We start from the raw sequence: 15,655 nt of genomic DNA on the forward strand, positions 1-15,655 counted from the left end.
ACAGCCTGCCGCCAGGCTTCTCCCGAAGCCCTGGCAGAAAGCCTTAGATAGATCCTTGCCATGGCTTGGTCTTGCTGGAGCTGCCTGTAAAAGATTTGCCTTCCTTTCCCACCAGTCTTGCAGTGTATTTATGCCGTATTTTAAATTATGGCTGGGTTTGCAGGATTAATTTGTGTTGTCGGAGATGGTTACATGGAGAGAAGGTGGCACCTGTCCGTGTGAGCCCAGGGCAATGCTGCTGCAGAAAGCAGGCGAATGAAGGCGTGCAGACCCCGGCTCCTCGGGTTCAGTTTCTGTCTGTTCGGCTCCCCAGTTAACCCCTGCGAGCTGCACTGCCGCCCGGAGAACGAATACTTCGCAGAAAAGCTGCGGGACGCTGTCATCGATGGGACCCCGTGCTACGAAATGAACGCCAGCAGGGACATGTGCATCAACGGCATCTGCAAGGTACGGCCCTCACCACGGTGTGCCAGGGGGCAGCAGCTTCCCCATGCTCCAGGAAGGGCTGGTGATCGGGGCTGTGCCTGCTGTCCTCTTGCAGACATTCCCTGACCTGTTTTGTTACCATTTTTCTGCACAGAAATGAGGGTGAGCTCTCCATATTCACAAGATATTTGGTGCAGGGGTATTTAAGCCTCTTTGCTGGCTTCAGGGAAATAGAACACAAAACCAATGAAATACACAAAGTACATTTTCACTTGAAAATAAGGCTGGGGAGATGGTAAGGGCAGGTGGAGAGGACACCCAGCCCAACCCAGCCCTGCAGTGCTGGCAGATGCTGCTCTGACCCACAGCCTGCAGCGATGGAGATGTCTTCCCCAGCCCCAGCAGCCTCTCCCAGCACTGGGGTTTGTTCTGCCTCCCAGGCTGTTGTTGTTCTTTCCTGAAAGCTCCGTGCAAGCTGCAGCATGTGGCAGAGCTGCCTGGCTGCTGGCTGGGGAGGGCATCTCTGGCTCAGGAGGGATGGGACAAGGATCAGAGAGAGCTGCAAGGAGAAGGCAAGTCAAGTCCTCTCCTCCTTGTCACTTCCATGGAATTCTGGTTGCTGTGAGGGCTGTCATGCAATGGACGGCGCAAAGAGCAGCAGGGAAAATAATCAGTAAGCAAGTTTCAGCATGTTGCATAAAAACCATTTGTGGAAACTTCCTCCTCTTCCTGGCTGCGCTGCCAGTGGCACCAGGCAGAGGCCGATGGCAATTGCTCTGCACAGCAGGAGACTCGGAGGAGGTCACATTTCCTCCTTTAATAGTCTGTAGGTTACTTCAAAGGCTGCAGCGCGCAGATGCACAGGCACGGGCTCGGGGGAGAGCTCAGAGGTCATGGTTTTTACTTGGCACATACAAAAGAGCGGGATCCAGCAGCTCTCCTCAGATGACAGCACGTTCACTCAGAGCTAACTGCACACGTACAGTTGTCACTGACTGCAAGCCTGCTGCTGGCTTCAACACCAGAATTAAACCTGGCTCAGTACAGAGCACTGCAGTAGCTAAAATAGTTCCAGCACGTGTGTGCAACTGGCTCCCTGGACACATCCTCCTGGAGCCCAGACTAAAGGCTTCTCGATGGCACGGGGCCCAGCAGGACCCTTGGGGAATTGGCTGCAGTTTTTATTGTGCGGAGTCAGATGGAGTCTCCATTTGATCGAGCAATTTGGCAGCTGCCTAGGTCCGAGGTGTGGAGAGCTCCAGCAGAACGTAGGAAAGGTTTTGGGGAAGTGTTTTGAGACAGGATTGGCAAGGCCAAGGATCAGGAGGCTGGCCCAGCTAGGCACAGCTCTTAGCACGTGCCGACGGGCTCTGGGGACTCGGGGCTGCAGAGCAGGGCAGGGGAAGGTGACGAGATGTCCCTCTGGCTTCTCAGAGCTGTATGAACAGGACAGGGGGCCGCAGGCAAACACTAGAGTGAGAAACCCCCATTGCAGCCACCCTGGGTGTGCCACCCATCTTGCAAAAACACTCCAGCTCGCTCCACTCTCCAATCTATGTTCCTTTTTTCCTGCCGTCTCTCTGCTGAGGCTGGTTCTCATAACTGTGGTTGTTTCCCACATTTGGCTGCTGGAGCCAATTCCAGAGAATCCCTGGGTGGGCGCGGGTGCGGGCGCGGGGCCGGTGCTGATGGGGCCTTGTTGCAGAACGTGGGCTGTGACTACGAGATCGACTCCAACGCGGTGGAGGACCGGTGCGGCGTCTGCCACGGGGACGGCTCCACCTGCCACACCGTCCAGAAGATGTTCGAGGACAGCGAGGGGCTGGGTAAGGGTGCTCGGCACTGACCCCAGAGCAGGACACCCCTAGGGGATAAAGACAAGCAGCACGCGCCGAGCTTTCAGCAGCCACAACCTCCCCAGGGACCAAACGGTTTGGTGGAAAGTTGGGGGGTGAGCAGAGTGGGCTTAGGGCAAGCACACAGCTCCCAGCCACTGGAGAGCAGAAAAATGTCTTGTTGTTTGAAATGGTTTCCTTAAAACAACCCCCCTGCCCTGCAGAGCTCATTTTTCCCTTGATCAGCAGTGCACGGGGAAGGGGTGGTTTGCAAACAAAACCCCAGCGCTGCAGGGACGTCCTGGGAGGCAGCACCCCGGGAAGAGGGATGGCTCTGCAAGCACCATCACTGCTCCGGGCTGCAGGAACCCAAGGGACACGGGACTTTGTTTCTGTGTGTTCAGGCAGACCAGCACCAAGAGCCAGGCTCCCTCACGCTGCTCGCTCGCAGTGTTTCCTCAGCCCAGACTGGCTGATTTTGATGAGATAAGGTCCAAGCAGTAGCGCAGGGAGCAGGGGAGTTGCCTTTCCACTTCTTGCCCCTCAGAAGAAAAATATTTCCTTACTGCTGTTTGTGCTTAATGACCTCAGAACAAATCTCTGCAGCCTGAAGCTCGTTTGGAAAGGCTTAAAATGGTTTTGTGGGTTGACAAGGACATGATGAAAGTGTGTAAAGCCCTTGCCAGCGCTCAGGCAGGAAATGTGTTTCTCTGATGTCTCCAGGAGATGCCAGCACCCTGTCCCAGGGGGCACTTAGCTACCCCAGGGAGCAGATCGTGCTTGTGACTCCCCCGGGGCAAATGTTTGTTGCATCCCCAGGGTACGTTGATATTGGGATTATCCCCGCTGGAGCCCGAGAGATCCGCATCGAAGAAGTCGCAGAAGCCGGCAATTTCCTGGCGCTGCGGAGCGAGGACCCCGAGAAATATTTCCTGAACGGCGGCTGGACCATCCAGTGGAACGGGGACTACAGGGTGGCAGGCACCACCTTCACCTATGCCAGGACAGGGAACTGGGAGAACCTCACGTCTCCGGGGCCCACCGTGGAGCCCGTGTGGATCCAGGTACGGGCTGGGCTCTGCCTGCAGCCAGGGCGTGCAGCTGGGGAGCACGAGGGGGCAGAGCTCTGCAGCCTTCCTGTGTGGGGCTGCGGGGAAGGGGTCAGTCACAGCACTTCGTGGCCACCCATGGGAAGGGGCCGTGTCCCCTCCCCAGTGTGTTTTCCCCAGAGGTGATGCCACCAGCAGCCGAACACACGCTGCTGGCCCGGGGAGAGCGTTTCTGAGCTCGGGGTGGGTCTGGTGCGCGCTGCTTCCAGCTGAGCCTCATCCAGCTTGCAGCATTCCTCAAAATATTTACACAGGAGAGAGAGTATGAAAAGAAATAGCTGGCTTCCGGAGGCTTTCTCCATATCTTATCAAGAGCAAGGGAAGAGCCCGTGGTGTTTCTGGCAGGCCTGGAGCAGCCTGTGGGTCCAAGTGGGCTCCAGCGGTGGTGGAGGCAGCAGGGAGCTGGGAGCTGCCACACCGTCACCCCTTGGCAGTGCCATGTTCATGCCAGCATCAGGCCCCCAGCACTGCCCGGGGGCTGGGTGAGGGTTCTCACCCCTTGGGGGTGCTCAGGCAGGTCCAAAGCCTGGGTGGTGCCTTTGTGGTTCTTGCTGGTCAGGCTCTGCTTGCTCACAGCACTGCTGGAGGCAGAAAGTGAATATCCAAGAGGATCACTTGAAATTCTCCGAACCAACAAGAATTTTCAGGGTTTACTCATTTGTCCACATGGGAATTTCAGCTCCCCTAAAGTAAGCCATGACACCCCCGAGGCCCTGAGGGGGCGAGCCCATCATGGGGCTATGCTGCATATGGCCAGCCAGGAGTGTTATGGTTACACACATAGTCCTGAAAAAAAGCAACACGTTCAAACCAAATTGTGTTGCACATGTGTCCAGGATGGTGGAAGTGCAGGGGAGGAGAGCATCTGCTGGTCCCCGGGGGCTGCTCCCCGTGGATCCATGTCCCCAATTCACCTGATGTGCCCTGGGGGTGCTTTTAATAAGAGCAACCTCGCCAGGCACCGCACCCCTCCTTGGCTGCAGCAGTGGCAGCTTAAAATCGCCTCGCTTTGCTAACCAATCCCATCCCATTAATTTGCACCTTATTTCCATAGAAAAGAGTTGCCCAAGGGATTGCTTTTCGGCACAGCTTTATATTACATGAACTTTGCACAGGTTGCAATGCCCTGCGCCGGGGACAGCTGAAAGGCAGCACGGGACCTGAGGGTCCGGGATCGTGGCTGCTGGGCAGCTTTGTGGGAAGCTGCTCGCTGCCGACGTGTTTGGGTCGGTGGTGAGGGGTCTGCCGGGTCATGCAAAGCTTTCAAGAGCTGACGTCCCTGTCCCCAGAGGCCAGGTTTTCCTCCAGAGCCACCGGTGGGATTTGTCCCCCTGACTGCGGTCCAGCTGCTGTCAGGCTGAAGTTTCTGTGGGTGCCAAGCCGGCTCGGGTTTGACCGCCACGGTTAAAATCCGAGCAGTGTCCTGAGGGGTTGTGCACCGTGGAACGTGAGGATCCCTCCTCGAAATCACACCACGCAGGATGTAGGAATGAGTAATGCTTGAGCCCTAGAGGTACGCTTCGTGACTGTGGTTTAACCTTGGTTTTTTTCCCTTTTAACCACCCCCTGAGAAATGAAGAAAGAGATTGTCTCTCCTTGGGTGTGCTGCCTTCATTAGCACAGCAGCAGGAGGAAACTGGGGGGGTTCCCGCTGTGCCCTGCAGCCCGGGCTGGTGGAGCTGGGCAGGGAGAGGATCAGGTCTGCTGCGAGCCTGGGATTTGGGGCTTTGCACAGCCCGGGTCTTATTTCTTGTGTGTGCATTCCCGGCCTCGGTGCCCTGCTTGGTGCAGAGACGGGGTGGGCACGGAGCTGTGGAGCTGTGTCCCTGCAACCCCAGCTCGCCCAGCAGCCCGAGCCAGCCAAAAACTTGGGTTTGTGTTTTTGCACAGCTTCGGGGTGAGAGGGCTCCTCAGCTCCTCTGCCTCCAGGCCTTGCTTTCCCCTGCTAATAAGGACACAGGCGTGCTCAGCACCAGCAAATTGCTGGGATGCTTTCTGGGCTTCATAACCTAATTAAAACCTTTTGACAAAAATGTTTCAATATTCATGAAGAGGTTTTGGAAAGACGCCTTTGCTCCTGCTAAAAGCTCCAAGAACAACAAAGCTTTGGCAATAATGGGAGCACTTAGGCTAAAAAAAAAACCACATTTGAACTCGAAGCCTTTTGGGAGTGCTGACTGGTGCTGGGGGCGCTTTGGGCAGGGCTGACGTTAGCCATAGGAGCAGCCGCACTCATTTGGAGGGCAGCAAGAGCCACATAGCGAGCGGGGAGAAATTATTTTCATTCCTCCCAGCATGTGTTAGCAGCCACTGCGCGGGTGTTTGCTGCCGGTGGGCTCCTTGCTGGGTGTTGTGGCACACACAAAACGTCCTCACCCAGCTCTGCCTGGGGCAGGGACATCGGGGCCCTTCTCGGGGCAGGACCCGGCCGTGCTGAACCTGGAGGAGCTCCTCGGGCTGAGCTGCGTTTGGCAGCGGGACCGGAGGGAATTAAGAAGGAAATCCTTCCAGGCTCTTTGGCAGAGCAGACGTAAAACCAAAGTCCTGGAAGCTCTCAGCGCTGCCGCTGTTATTTTTATTATTACCTGACATTGCCACAAGCCCAGCGCTCTCAGCTGGGGCACTTCTGCCCTCACACTGCTTTGAGCACTTGTAGGGTGTGTTTTCTGACACGGTCGCGTGCTGCTGCTGGGGTACAGCAGCCAGCCCAGCACCGTCCCTGGCCAACAGTGAGAGAGGGAGCACAAATACTGCTCCAGCATGGAGCTGGGTAGAGAGTGACATCTTCATGGCTTTGGTGGGTCGTTATCCCCTGCAAACCTCTGCAATGCGACGTCCATCCCGGCCACCCTGTGCTGAGCACGTCCCTCACCGTGTGCCGTGTCCCCACAGCTGCTTTTCCAGGAGACCAACCCCGGTGTACGCTACCAGTACACCATCCAGCGGCCGGCCGACAGCGAGAATGAGATCGAGCAGACCGAGTTCCTCTGGCGCTTCGGCTCCTGGACCACGTGCACCGCCACCTGCGGCACCGGTGAGTCCGGCACAGCCGCCCCGCACCACGGGGCACCCAAAGGGCTGGGGGCTCAGCCCGTCAGACAGCACTTCTCCTCCTTTAGTCCCCCGTCTCCTCACTAGACAGCATAAATGCTGATGGGATTTTGTGGTGCAGGGAGGCAGCAGGGCCTGTGCTGTTCCTGTGCTGCACCAAGGCGTTGGAGAGGCAGCTGGTGGCAAGAGCTGCACGTCCTCCGTGCCACGCTCCCCATCGCAGCCGTATCAGAGCACTCTGCTGGCATTTGGCTTAGAAATTCCTGGGTCTTTGGTTTCAGGAGGTCTTGAGGATGAAAAAAAAAGGCAGCGTGTGCTGAGGTCATAACTCCCTAGCGGCCCCTGCCACGCTCAGCCACAGGAGCCCGTTCTTTATCAGCGCTTTCCTCACTTTGGTGTCCTGTTACTGCGCCGGGTGTCCCTGGGCCATCAGGCTGATCGAGACAAAAAGCTTTAGAGGAATCAGAGAGTGTCAAATGGCCGGTCTGCAGCCTGGCCGGGCTGGAGGGGAGATTATTTCAGGAGCTTGGTGGGGGCAGAACATTGTGGTCCTGTTCAGGCACCGTGTCCTGTCTTCCCCTCCTCTTCACTGTGTCCCGAGCGCCCTGGGCTGCAAGGGATGGGAAGCTTTCGAGGGATGTGTGTGTGAGCATGTGTGGCCGTTCAGTCTCACAGCACTCCGCAGAGCTGACAGCAGTGAGTGTTTTCACTTTACTCCATAAACAGACGTCAGAAGGATCAGGTCTCTCTCTGTTTCTCTCTCTCTCTCGGCTTTTTGGCTTTCTCCCCAGCTGAACGTTCCCCAGCAGCAGAGCTGGGCTGAGCATGGCGCTGGGCTGCTCTCAGGGTACCCACGGGCAGGGAACAGATCCTGCACATGGCACGGGGTGAGGCTGGGGGCAGAGGGGGCTGCCTGGAGAGCAGCCATGGCTCTGGGTGAAAGTTAAAGGGAGAAAGGAAAGATCCCTTTGCGTGGAAAGCAAAGGGAGTTCACTGACACTTGTCCTTTCTAGGCAGCACGGAAAGCCAGGAGATGTTTCCTGCCTTCTCCTGGTAGATGTGGGTTGATTCCTGCCGTGAAGCAGGAGGGATGTGGTGCTGCATGAGTTTGCGGAGCTTTTTACCTATTCTTGCTGTAAGAGCTCTTTGCTGTGGATTTGCGTGGGCACCCACGAGATGCTGCACTGCAGCACGTGCCGTCAAACAGGATGGGAACCAAGCTCTCTTGCTTTTATTTAAAACCAACTTTTCATCGCATGGTTGGCTTGACAGCTTCCAGAACAGAAGGGAAAGGTAGGAGCACATCAGGCACGAGCTGGCCAGTGAGGTTGCTCACCCCACAGTTGTTCCCGGAGCTGAGATACTTGGGATTTGGGAGAGCTTTCACAGGGACCTCATCTCTGCCAGCTTCGTGCTCAGAAACCTCCAAGCTCCAGGGCCACAGTGCCCGGCAGCTCTCCCCAGCAGAGCTCAGCAGCTCCGGGCCCGTCTGCGCTCAGCTGGTCGGCGTTATTTACAGCCCTCCCGAGTCACGGGTCAAGTATGTGTGGCAAAAAAGCAGGACAAAAGCCGACAGCGAAGGCAGCGTGTTGGAAGTGAGGTCATCCTGAAAAATGTCACCCGTGAGTGCTGCAGGACGGGGGCAGGAGGCTTCGGGGTGATTTATCCACGAGCTGCAGCAGGGCAGGAGGCTGCCAGAAGGAATTGTGCTGCTGCCAGGTCCATTCTCATCAGAAAGCTCCCCCGAGCGCCTGGGTGTGAGCTTGCACACCCAGGCACGTGCACACACACCCAGTGGCCGTCGTTTTCCAGCACAGTTACACTCCCTGGCTCTAACCATAGAGGGATCATGTCACCTTTCTGGTGTCCAGCTCTTCTTTTCCCATCTGGGCATGAAGGGAGCGTTGGTGCCATTGGCAGCATGCGAGGGGCACGTGCAGTGGCAGAGGTGGGCTCTCAGCTTTCAGTTTCAGTTCCAGTGAAGGTTTCATTTTCCTTCTTCTGGTTTGGGTATCTGAGGGTTCTGGTGAGGCGTCCTGCTGCTTGCTGACGGGATGCCCAGTGATCTGCTTGGAGCTGTGTGTCGAGCCAAGCCTTGTCTGTGTCCCCAGGGGTGCAGAGGCAGATCGTGCACTGCGTGGAAAAGCTGGCTGGCATTGTGGAGGAGCGATACTGCGACGCGCTGACCCGGCCCGACGACCAGCAAAGGACGTGCAACGAGGAGCCCTGCCCCGCCAGGTCGGCTCTTTGTTCCTTTGCTCCTTCTCAGCACAATTTCGATGCCCGAACCACCCCAGCAGAGGCAGCAGGGGCCTGGGGATGGCACGGGGCAGGTGCTGGCTGCAGCACGCACATTTACAGCATTCATCTTCCCCCAGGTGGTGGGTCGGCGAGTGGCAAAAGTGCTCGGCCACGTGCGGGACGTCGGGGCTGATGAAGAGGACGGTGCTCTGCATCCAGAGTGTGGGGCTGGACGAGCAGAGGGCCCTGCAGCAAGCCGACTGCCAGCACCTCTCCAAGCCAGAGTCCACCGCTCCCTGCCATCGGGATGTGCCCTGTCCCTCTCAGTGGGCCGTGGGGAACTGGTCAGAGGTGAGACAGGGAGCTGGGGTGGTCACAGTTCCCTGCAAAGGTGGCCAGAGCACGGACGAGGTGCCACCAGGATGTCCTCAGCCTGGAGCAGGCAAGAGTTCTCCTGGTACAAAAGTGCGTCTGGGGCTTGCATTACAGCACCAGATCACACAGAAAGGAATTTCATGGCACAGAGAGGTCTCGGTAAGGAACAAGCAGCGGTGTTTTTCCCATTTTCTCCTCTTCTCTTTCTCTGAGTTTTGCTGCTTTCTCAATCAGGCAAGGCCATGCTGCGTGCTCGATGCGGAGGGGGCAGAAACAGGACGTGTTAAAGCCTTCAATGTGTTTTCCAGCCCCACAAGTCTTTCCCCTTTGTTCTGGCAGAAACCTTACAACCATTTCCTGCTTGCAGAGGCAAGGTGCTGCGGGCCAGCCAGGGTCTAGCTGTGCTGTGCACGTGCGTGGCGGCGGGTGGGCGTCTGCTCTGCGCCCACACGAGCTGGCACGGGGCTGTTCTGCCTTGCTGCTGCTGCCAGGAGTGGGGCTCATCCTCAGGGAGATCTTCAGCAATGTGCTTAAGGGAGAAAGAGAGAGAGAGACGTATAAAATGCCACGTTCGGTGGAGACCCTGTGCAGCCTTTTTTTATTTTTGCATTTTTGCGGTTGAGGTTTTTAACCAAAGAGCCGTAACTCCTCGTTTGAGCAGTGGTTTCAGAAAGTGTGCAGCGTGAAGGAAAGTACCAGGAGACAAATCAGAGCCTGGGAGCAGAGCTCGTTGCTAAGAAACAGAGAATAAAAATGCGAACAGAAAATTTGAAGGCTAAATGAGAGCTATTTAGAAATATTTTTCTAGAGGCCCACAAAAGCCACAATTGCTCGGTTGAGAAAGAAAGCTGCAATAGTTTAAAGGAAAAGCCCCGAATCCCCAGTTGCCCCGGGGTCTGTCCCAGTGCTGCTCCTCTTCGGCTTTGCCATCTCCGCGTCTGTGAAACCATGAAAAAAGCACTTGAGATTTTAAGATGTCTGTGACTTTTCTGTTCTTCCTTCACTTAAAGTGAGACTCCTCTTTCTTCTCCGTTGCCACCACCACCAATAAGTGGAGAAATTTGAGGGGCCGGGAAGCTTTCCAGCAGCGTGGTCCATCCACCCAGTGCCAATCAGAGCGGCTCCTTTGCTTTTTGTGCTTGCAGAGCCTCGGGCAGGGCAGCACGTGTGTCTCGTGGGGAGCCCACTGGAGCTGAGGGGGGATTTGCAAGTTTGCTGAGCTCATGTGTTTAAGCACTCTGGTGGGTCTGGGAGGCAGTGCTTTCAGAAAGACCCCGCAGCAAGGCACACCCAGCTTCACAGGCTCCCTGCAGAAGCTGTGCTGCTCTCAGACGTGCTGCTAACACGCGAGGCTCTGCCTGCAGAGCATCTGTCTCCTGCTCTCAGAGGCACGTCCCGCTGTGCAGCTTGGCGCTGTGATGCCTCCTGCAGCGATGCCTCCTGCGGTCCCGTGCATGGTGCTGAACACCCTGCAAGCTCTGCTCCTTCCTCATGTCAAGCTGCTAATGGCACTGGCTCCTTATCTGTGCCTTGGGGGCTCTCCTGATAACCCAGGCTTGGCAAATAACCCTCCTCCTCCTCCTGGGAGAGCTGTGATACCTGGAGCTTATCTCCCAGATGGAGCCGGAGCCATTTGCTAAGAAATTTTGGCTGCGTGGTGGAAGCTGAGCTCTGAGCTTCCCCCTGATCCGGCAGCACCGTCCTGGTGGGGCGAGGCAGCTTGCTGGCACCTCACCTGCAGGGGCAGATGAATGGAGATGCTGGATTTTGGGGACATTGTGCGGTGGGTGGGAACGGCCAGCCCTGGTGTTCCGAACCCTGCCTTGTGCCAGGCACATTCCTGGGCTGCAGGTCCCATCCAGGCACTGGAGCCTTGCAAGGACTGAGCAAAACCAAGAAAGGCTCAAAGTTCACAAGTCTGTGTTATCTGAGGACCACATCTCCAGCCCAGCCCAGCGCAGAGGTGCTGCAGGTACCCCGAGGGCTCTGTCTGCCCACCTTAAACTTCCAGTGCCGGTGGCCGTGCACCAAACCCTTGCCCTAGCACATCCCTTTTCATCCAAAGAACGGTGATTTTTGCAGAAATCCCCTCTGCTGGGTTTGTTTGACGTGGCGATTGCTTATTCTTGCTGGCTGGGATGTGTGAGCGTGTTGCTGTGCGTGACCAATGCTCTGTGCATCTGCCACAGCAACCTGCAGCAGCCCGTGGCCTCTCCAACCCACGTGTGGTGCTCGTGGCTCCACGGTTTACTTATCGTGCAGAAAACATTGCTGTCCCTCGCTGCAGCTTGTGGGTTTCTTCTATACTGGGCGACCTCAAAGAGACCATTGTGGTGGAGGAGAGGGCGTCTTCCACAAAGCCACTCATTGATCCTCGCTAGGACAACACCCCTGTTATTATCTCCTTTAAAACATTCCCTTCCAGAAGAAGAGATGGAATTCATGGGGATGGGCCACTTAGAGCAGACCTAGTAGCTCATCTGATCCAAAGCCCTTTGCGGTGCTCATCTCCTGGGAAAATCACTTCTGGCTGCAGTGCAGGACAGGGACCACCCTGAGCAAAATGCCCTGCGATACGTACCCCTGCTGAGGGGCTCCGAAATGGGGAGACAGCCCCGGAGCCCAGCAGGCACCCGACTGCCCCGCACCACGACGGGACCACCGGGGACCCGGGTGGGTGGTGGCGGAGGCAGAGCCATGGGCAGCCCAAACCAACGCTTCCCCTGGCCTCCTGCATCTCCCGTGCTCTGAAATGTTCGTTTCTCTTCCTTCCCCAGTGCTCGGCGACGTGTGGCAATGGGACACAAAGACGCCCTGTGTACTGCAGCAATAATACCCAGGCGACTTGTGACCCTGAACAAAGACCCAGCTCGGAAACTATTTGCTCCCTGCCGCAGTGCCAGATGAAATTAGACGACGCCAACACCGACTGGTCCGGCAGCGGCTCTTCCAGCAGGGAAATGTTTAATGAGATAGATTACATCGGCAATAACCACATCACTGAATTTAACCCCTTAATCCCAAACATCCCGGAGTCCAACGACGTCAATATCATAACCGAGGAGGACTTCTCATCCAGAAAAGGAAACGTCTTTGTTGATGACTTTTACTATGATTATAATTTTATCAATTTCCATGAGGATCTGTCCTATTACCCCTTCACCGAGAAGGAAACCAAAAGTGAGGTCCCTAAGCCCGAGCTGAGCAGCAACGATGTGGAGGAGCCCCCTGAGCTGCCCGCTGATGTCCTGCACACCGTGGAGCCAGGAGGAGGAGCAAATGGGGACGATCTGGTGAAGCAAAGTGAAGCAAATATTTCTGCTCCCGTGCACAGCGAAGGGGAGGCAGAGTCAGGGGGTTTTGTCATCCATGACCTCCTTGGCGTGGCCCCAGAGCACAAGGGCACCAGCACAACCGCTCCCAGCACGGCGGCTCCTGCTCCCACGGGTGATGAGGGGGGAGAAGTGCTCGTGCCCCGCTCCGAGGAGCTGCTGCCCACGCAGCCTGCAGGGAGTTGGGGCTCTCCCAGCAGCCTGGGCAACCTGCTCCCCGATCAGCCCGCAGGCACCGTGCTGGCAGGCTCTGTTCCCACGTGGGATGGGGATGCTGCCGCCCGCAGCATCGCTCCCTGGGCTCCAGCTGCTCCCTCCACGCCGCTGCCTGTTGACAGGGGCAGTGCTGGTGCAGACAGCACGACCCACAGCCTGGGAGAGCCTGGGAGCAGAGAGCCTGCGAGCACGGCGCCTCCTGATAACACTGCCAGCCCCGGGAAGGGCCGGGAAAACTCACGGGAAATGGGGTTTGTCATCACCAGTGATGGTAACGGTGCTGCCTCCAAGGCCGAAGAGCAGGAGGAGTCGGCAGAAATGCCAGCAGCAGAGGGGACTGTGCGCACGCACACAACACAGGAGCAGCCACACGTGGCAGAGGGGATGGGTGCGACCTCCCCCACCGCCCACAGACCGCAGCAGGAGGTGGGCAGGAGCGCTGAAAGTGCTGGTCCCATTGCAAGCCCTCATCCTGCAGGTGCTACGGGGAGCCCCCCGTGGGAGGCAGGGCAGCAGGTGGGGTACAACACCCCCCTGTCCCTCACCTCATCCCCCTTTGTGGCCACAACAGCCCTGCCAGCACCCGTGTCCGTGTCCCCCACCACTCCTGGGCTGCTCACCTCCAGCAGCCTCCCTCAGAGAGCTGCCCTGGCACCGGCCCCCCCTGAGCCCCCAGCTCCGGGGTGGACCGAGGGGAGCCTGGGGGAGACGTGGGTGCTGCAGCACCCGGAGCCAGCCCCCACACACCCCCCCGAGACCTCCAGCATGGCCCAGATGGGCAGCACGGCTCCGGGGCAGCGCTCCCCATCAGCATCAGCAGCCCCGAGGACATTTGCTTACGGAGATGGAGATGGAGATGGAGATGGAGATGGAGATGGAGATGGGGAGCAGGAGGGATCCCAGCCCACTCCCATGCCCCCAGGGCTCTGGGGGCAGGACGAGGCTTCGCTGCTGCCATCCACTGCTGAAACAGCCGCTGTGACACCCAGCTGGGAGGTCGGCAACTGGAGCGAGGTAGGTTTTGTGTCCCATTATTGTGTCCTATTATTGTGTCCCATTATTGTGTCCCTTTAGAGGTGTAATGGGGCTGGTTTGGAGGTAGCAGACCTGTCCCTTCCCAGGACCACTCTCTGGGGCACTGCTCTCTGCACGCAGCTAACTCAGGCATTTTTGCATTTTGGCCAAATGCTGACAGCACCGAGTGCCATGGGGTGAAGCCAGTGTGAGTCGGTGCCTGTGGCCCTCGCTGCAGCCAAAACTCTGCCAGGCACCGGCCGTGGCAGCTCCTTGCCCTCTGCAGTGGCACTGCCAGCTCAGGAGGAGCCGAGAACACTGAGCCCCTGCTGTGGCTGGGCACATGGTGAGAGCAGAGTCTGGCCCAGGAGCAAACATCTGTCATTTTATTGGCAAGAGTGGTTTAAAATACGCCCCAAAATGACAGAAATGTCAAGGCTAAGGTGCATTAAGGCTGCAAATTACCGCAGGGAAGGGGCTGTGCTTGGCGTAGTGAATGGGGGATTATCTGTAATTATCAGCTCTCACTTTACTGCGGAGCTGTCCCGTGGCTGCTCTTTGCATTGCGCTTGCAGTGACAGACAAATGGCTTCTGCAATCCCTGGGAATGGGCTTTTATCAGAAAGCACAGAAATAAGAAGCCTTCTGTGCCGCAAACCACTGGAGACCGAGCGCTGGGGAGCTCTTTTCGGGAGGTTGCACAAAGGAGCCAGTAAATGGGAGGACAATAGTTGGTGTCAGTGAAATAGAGTCACACATGGGGGCTTTGTGAGGGGGCACCGAGCATCCCCAGGTGCTCCCCACGGAGCCGGCGGGACGTCGGCAGTGTTGGAGAGAGCCCTGCTCTCGGCTTCAGCACCAGGGCAGTGCCTGGCACGGGGTTACGCTGAGCTAGTCTGTTCGGAAACCCCTGCACAGGCTTTCGAGATGAAAACACTGCTGAAAAGTAATTCAGAGCAGTCTCCAAAGTGAGGGGTGAATCCCTGCCTCACCACGGCCCGGTCCCGTTCCTCCATCACCCTCCTGCTCCCCGGGAGGGGGCCATGAGCCGAGGCTGCCCCCGGGTGCTTTAGGGGCTGCTTTTTCTTTGCAGTGCTCGGCCACCTGCGGCGTGGGCGCGATCTGGCGCAGCGTGCGCTGCAGCACGGGCACGGAGCGGCACTGCGCTGCTGCCAGCAAGCCCGTCCCCGCCAGGAGGTGCTCCCTGAGGCCGTGCTCGTCCTGGCGCGTGGGGAACTGGAGTAAGGTAAGCAGGCGAGCTTGCCCTGCCTCTCCTTCCACACCATTTCCCTTCCTAACGCACAGGGAAAGGGCAGCAGCAGGTGCCCGCCGCGCGGGTGGTTATTCGCTGTCCGTGCGTGCTCCTGCCCCGTGGATTGCAAAAGCAGAGGTCAGATCTTGCGCTTGGCACAGAGTTTAAATGACTTTATCCCACAGTAATGGGGTGGTTTAAAAGCCAGCACTGCTGAAGCTCATTGAAGGAAGGTTTGAAAGTCTGCAAAGAGCTGTTGAGAAGCCACAGCAGCAGGACGTGTTTGCGGTTAGGTTGGAGGAATCTGCTGGGTTAAACAGCGGCGAACAGCCCGTGTTATTCTGCGTGGCCTCCATCTCTGAGACACGTGGATGGGAGATCAGCAGCTGCCTGATGCAAAAAGGCTTTGTTTTGTTGCAGCTGGGAGCTCCACAGGCTTTTAGGTGTAGAGAGGTTGAGCATTATCCCAAGCCAACCCAAGGCAGAGCACGTCAGTACGTTATTTTATCCCGTGGGACTGCCCTGCACCAGCCCCTGGCTGCAGCGTGACGTGCCTCTCCTTTGCCCAGTGCTCCAGGAACTGCGGTGGAGGGGTGAAGGTTCGGGACGTGCACTGCATCGACACCAGGGACCAGAGGCTCCTGCGGCCCTTCCACTGCCAGGCTGTCCTCTACAAACCGCCGGCGCAGATGCCCTGCCAGAGCACGCCGTGCCTGGACTGGTACACGTCCTCCTGGAGAGAGGTAGGTGCTGCTGGCCGGGGCTGAGTGGTGCCCACACATCCCAGCGCATCACGGCAGGGTG

The 15,655-nt window shown here is 57.5% G+C and overlaps 1 protein-coding gene across 1 annotated transcript in view; it reads left to right on the plus strand.

The window, feature by feature from the left end:
- Positions 1-15,655, plus strand: part of ADAMTS7 (ADAM metallopeptidase with thrombospondin type 1 motif 7) — a 45,178-nt gene that overhangs the window by 19,549 nt on the left and 9,974 nt on the right. The window contains exons 13-21 of the mRNA XM_032194862.1: positions 314-447; positions 2,132-2,252; positions 3,081-3,325; positions 6,263-6,404; positions 8,533-8,659; positions 8,800-9,013; positions 11,815-13,599; positions 14,693-14,845; positions 15,421-15,594. Of these exons, the coding sequence (XP_032050753.1) occupies positions 314-447; positions 2,132-2,252; positions 3,081-3,325; positions 6,263-6,404; positions 8,533-8,659; positions 8,800-9,013; positions 11,815-13,599; positions 14,693-14,845; positions 15,421-15,594 (3,095 nt within the window). The remainder of the gene's footprint in view (positions 1-313; positions 448-2,131; positions 2,253-3,080; positions 3,326-6,262; positions 6,405-8,532; positions 8,660-8,799; positions 9,014-11,814; positions 13,600-14,692; positions 14,846-15,420; positions 15,595-15,655) is intronic.

Source organism: Aythya fuligula, chromosome 11 (assembly GCF_009819795.1).
Source record: "Aythya fuligula isolate bAytFul2 chromosome 11, bAytFul2.pri, whole genome shotgun sequence".
Taxonomy (NCBI): Eukaryota; Metazoa; Chordata; class Aves; order Anseriformes; family Anatidae; genus Aythya; species Aythya fuligula.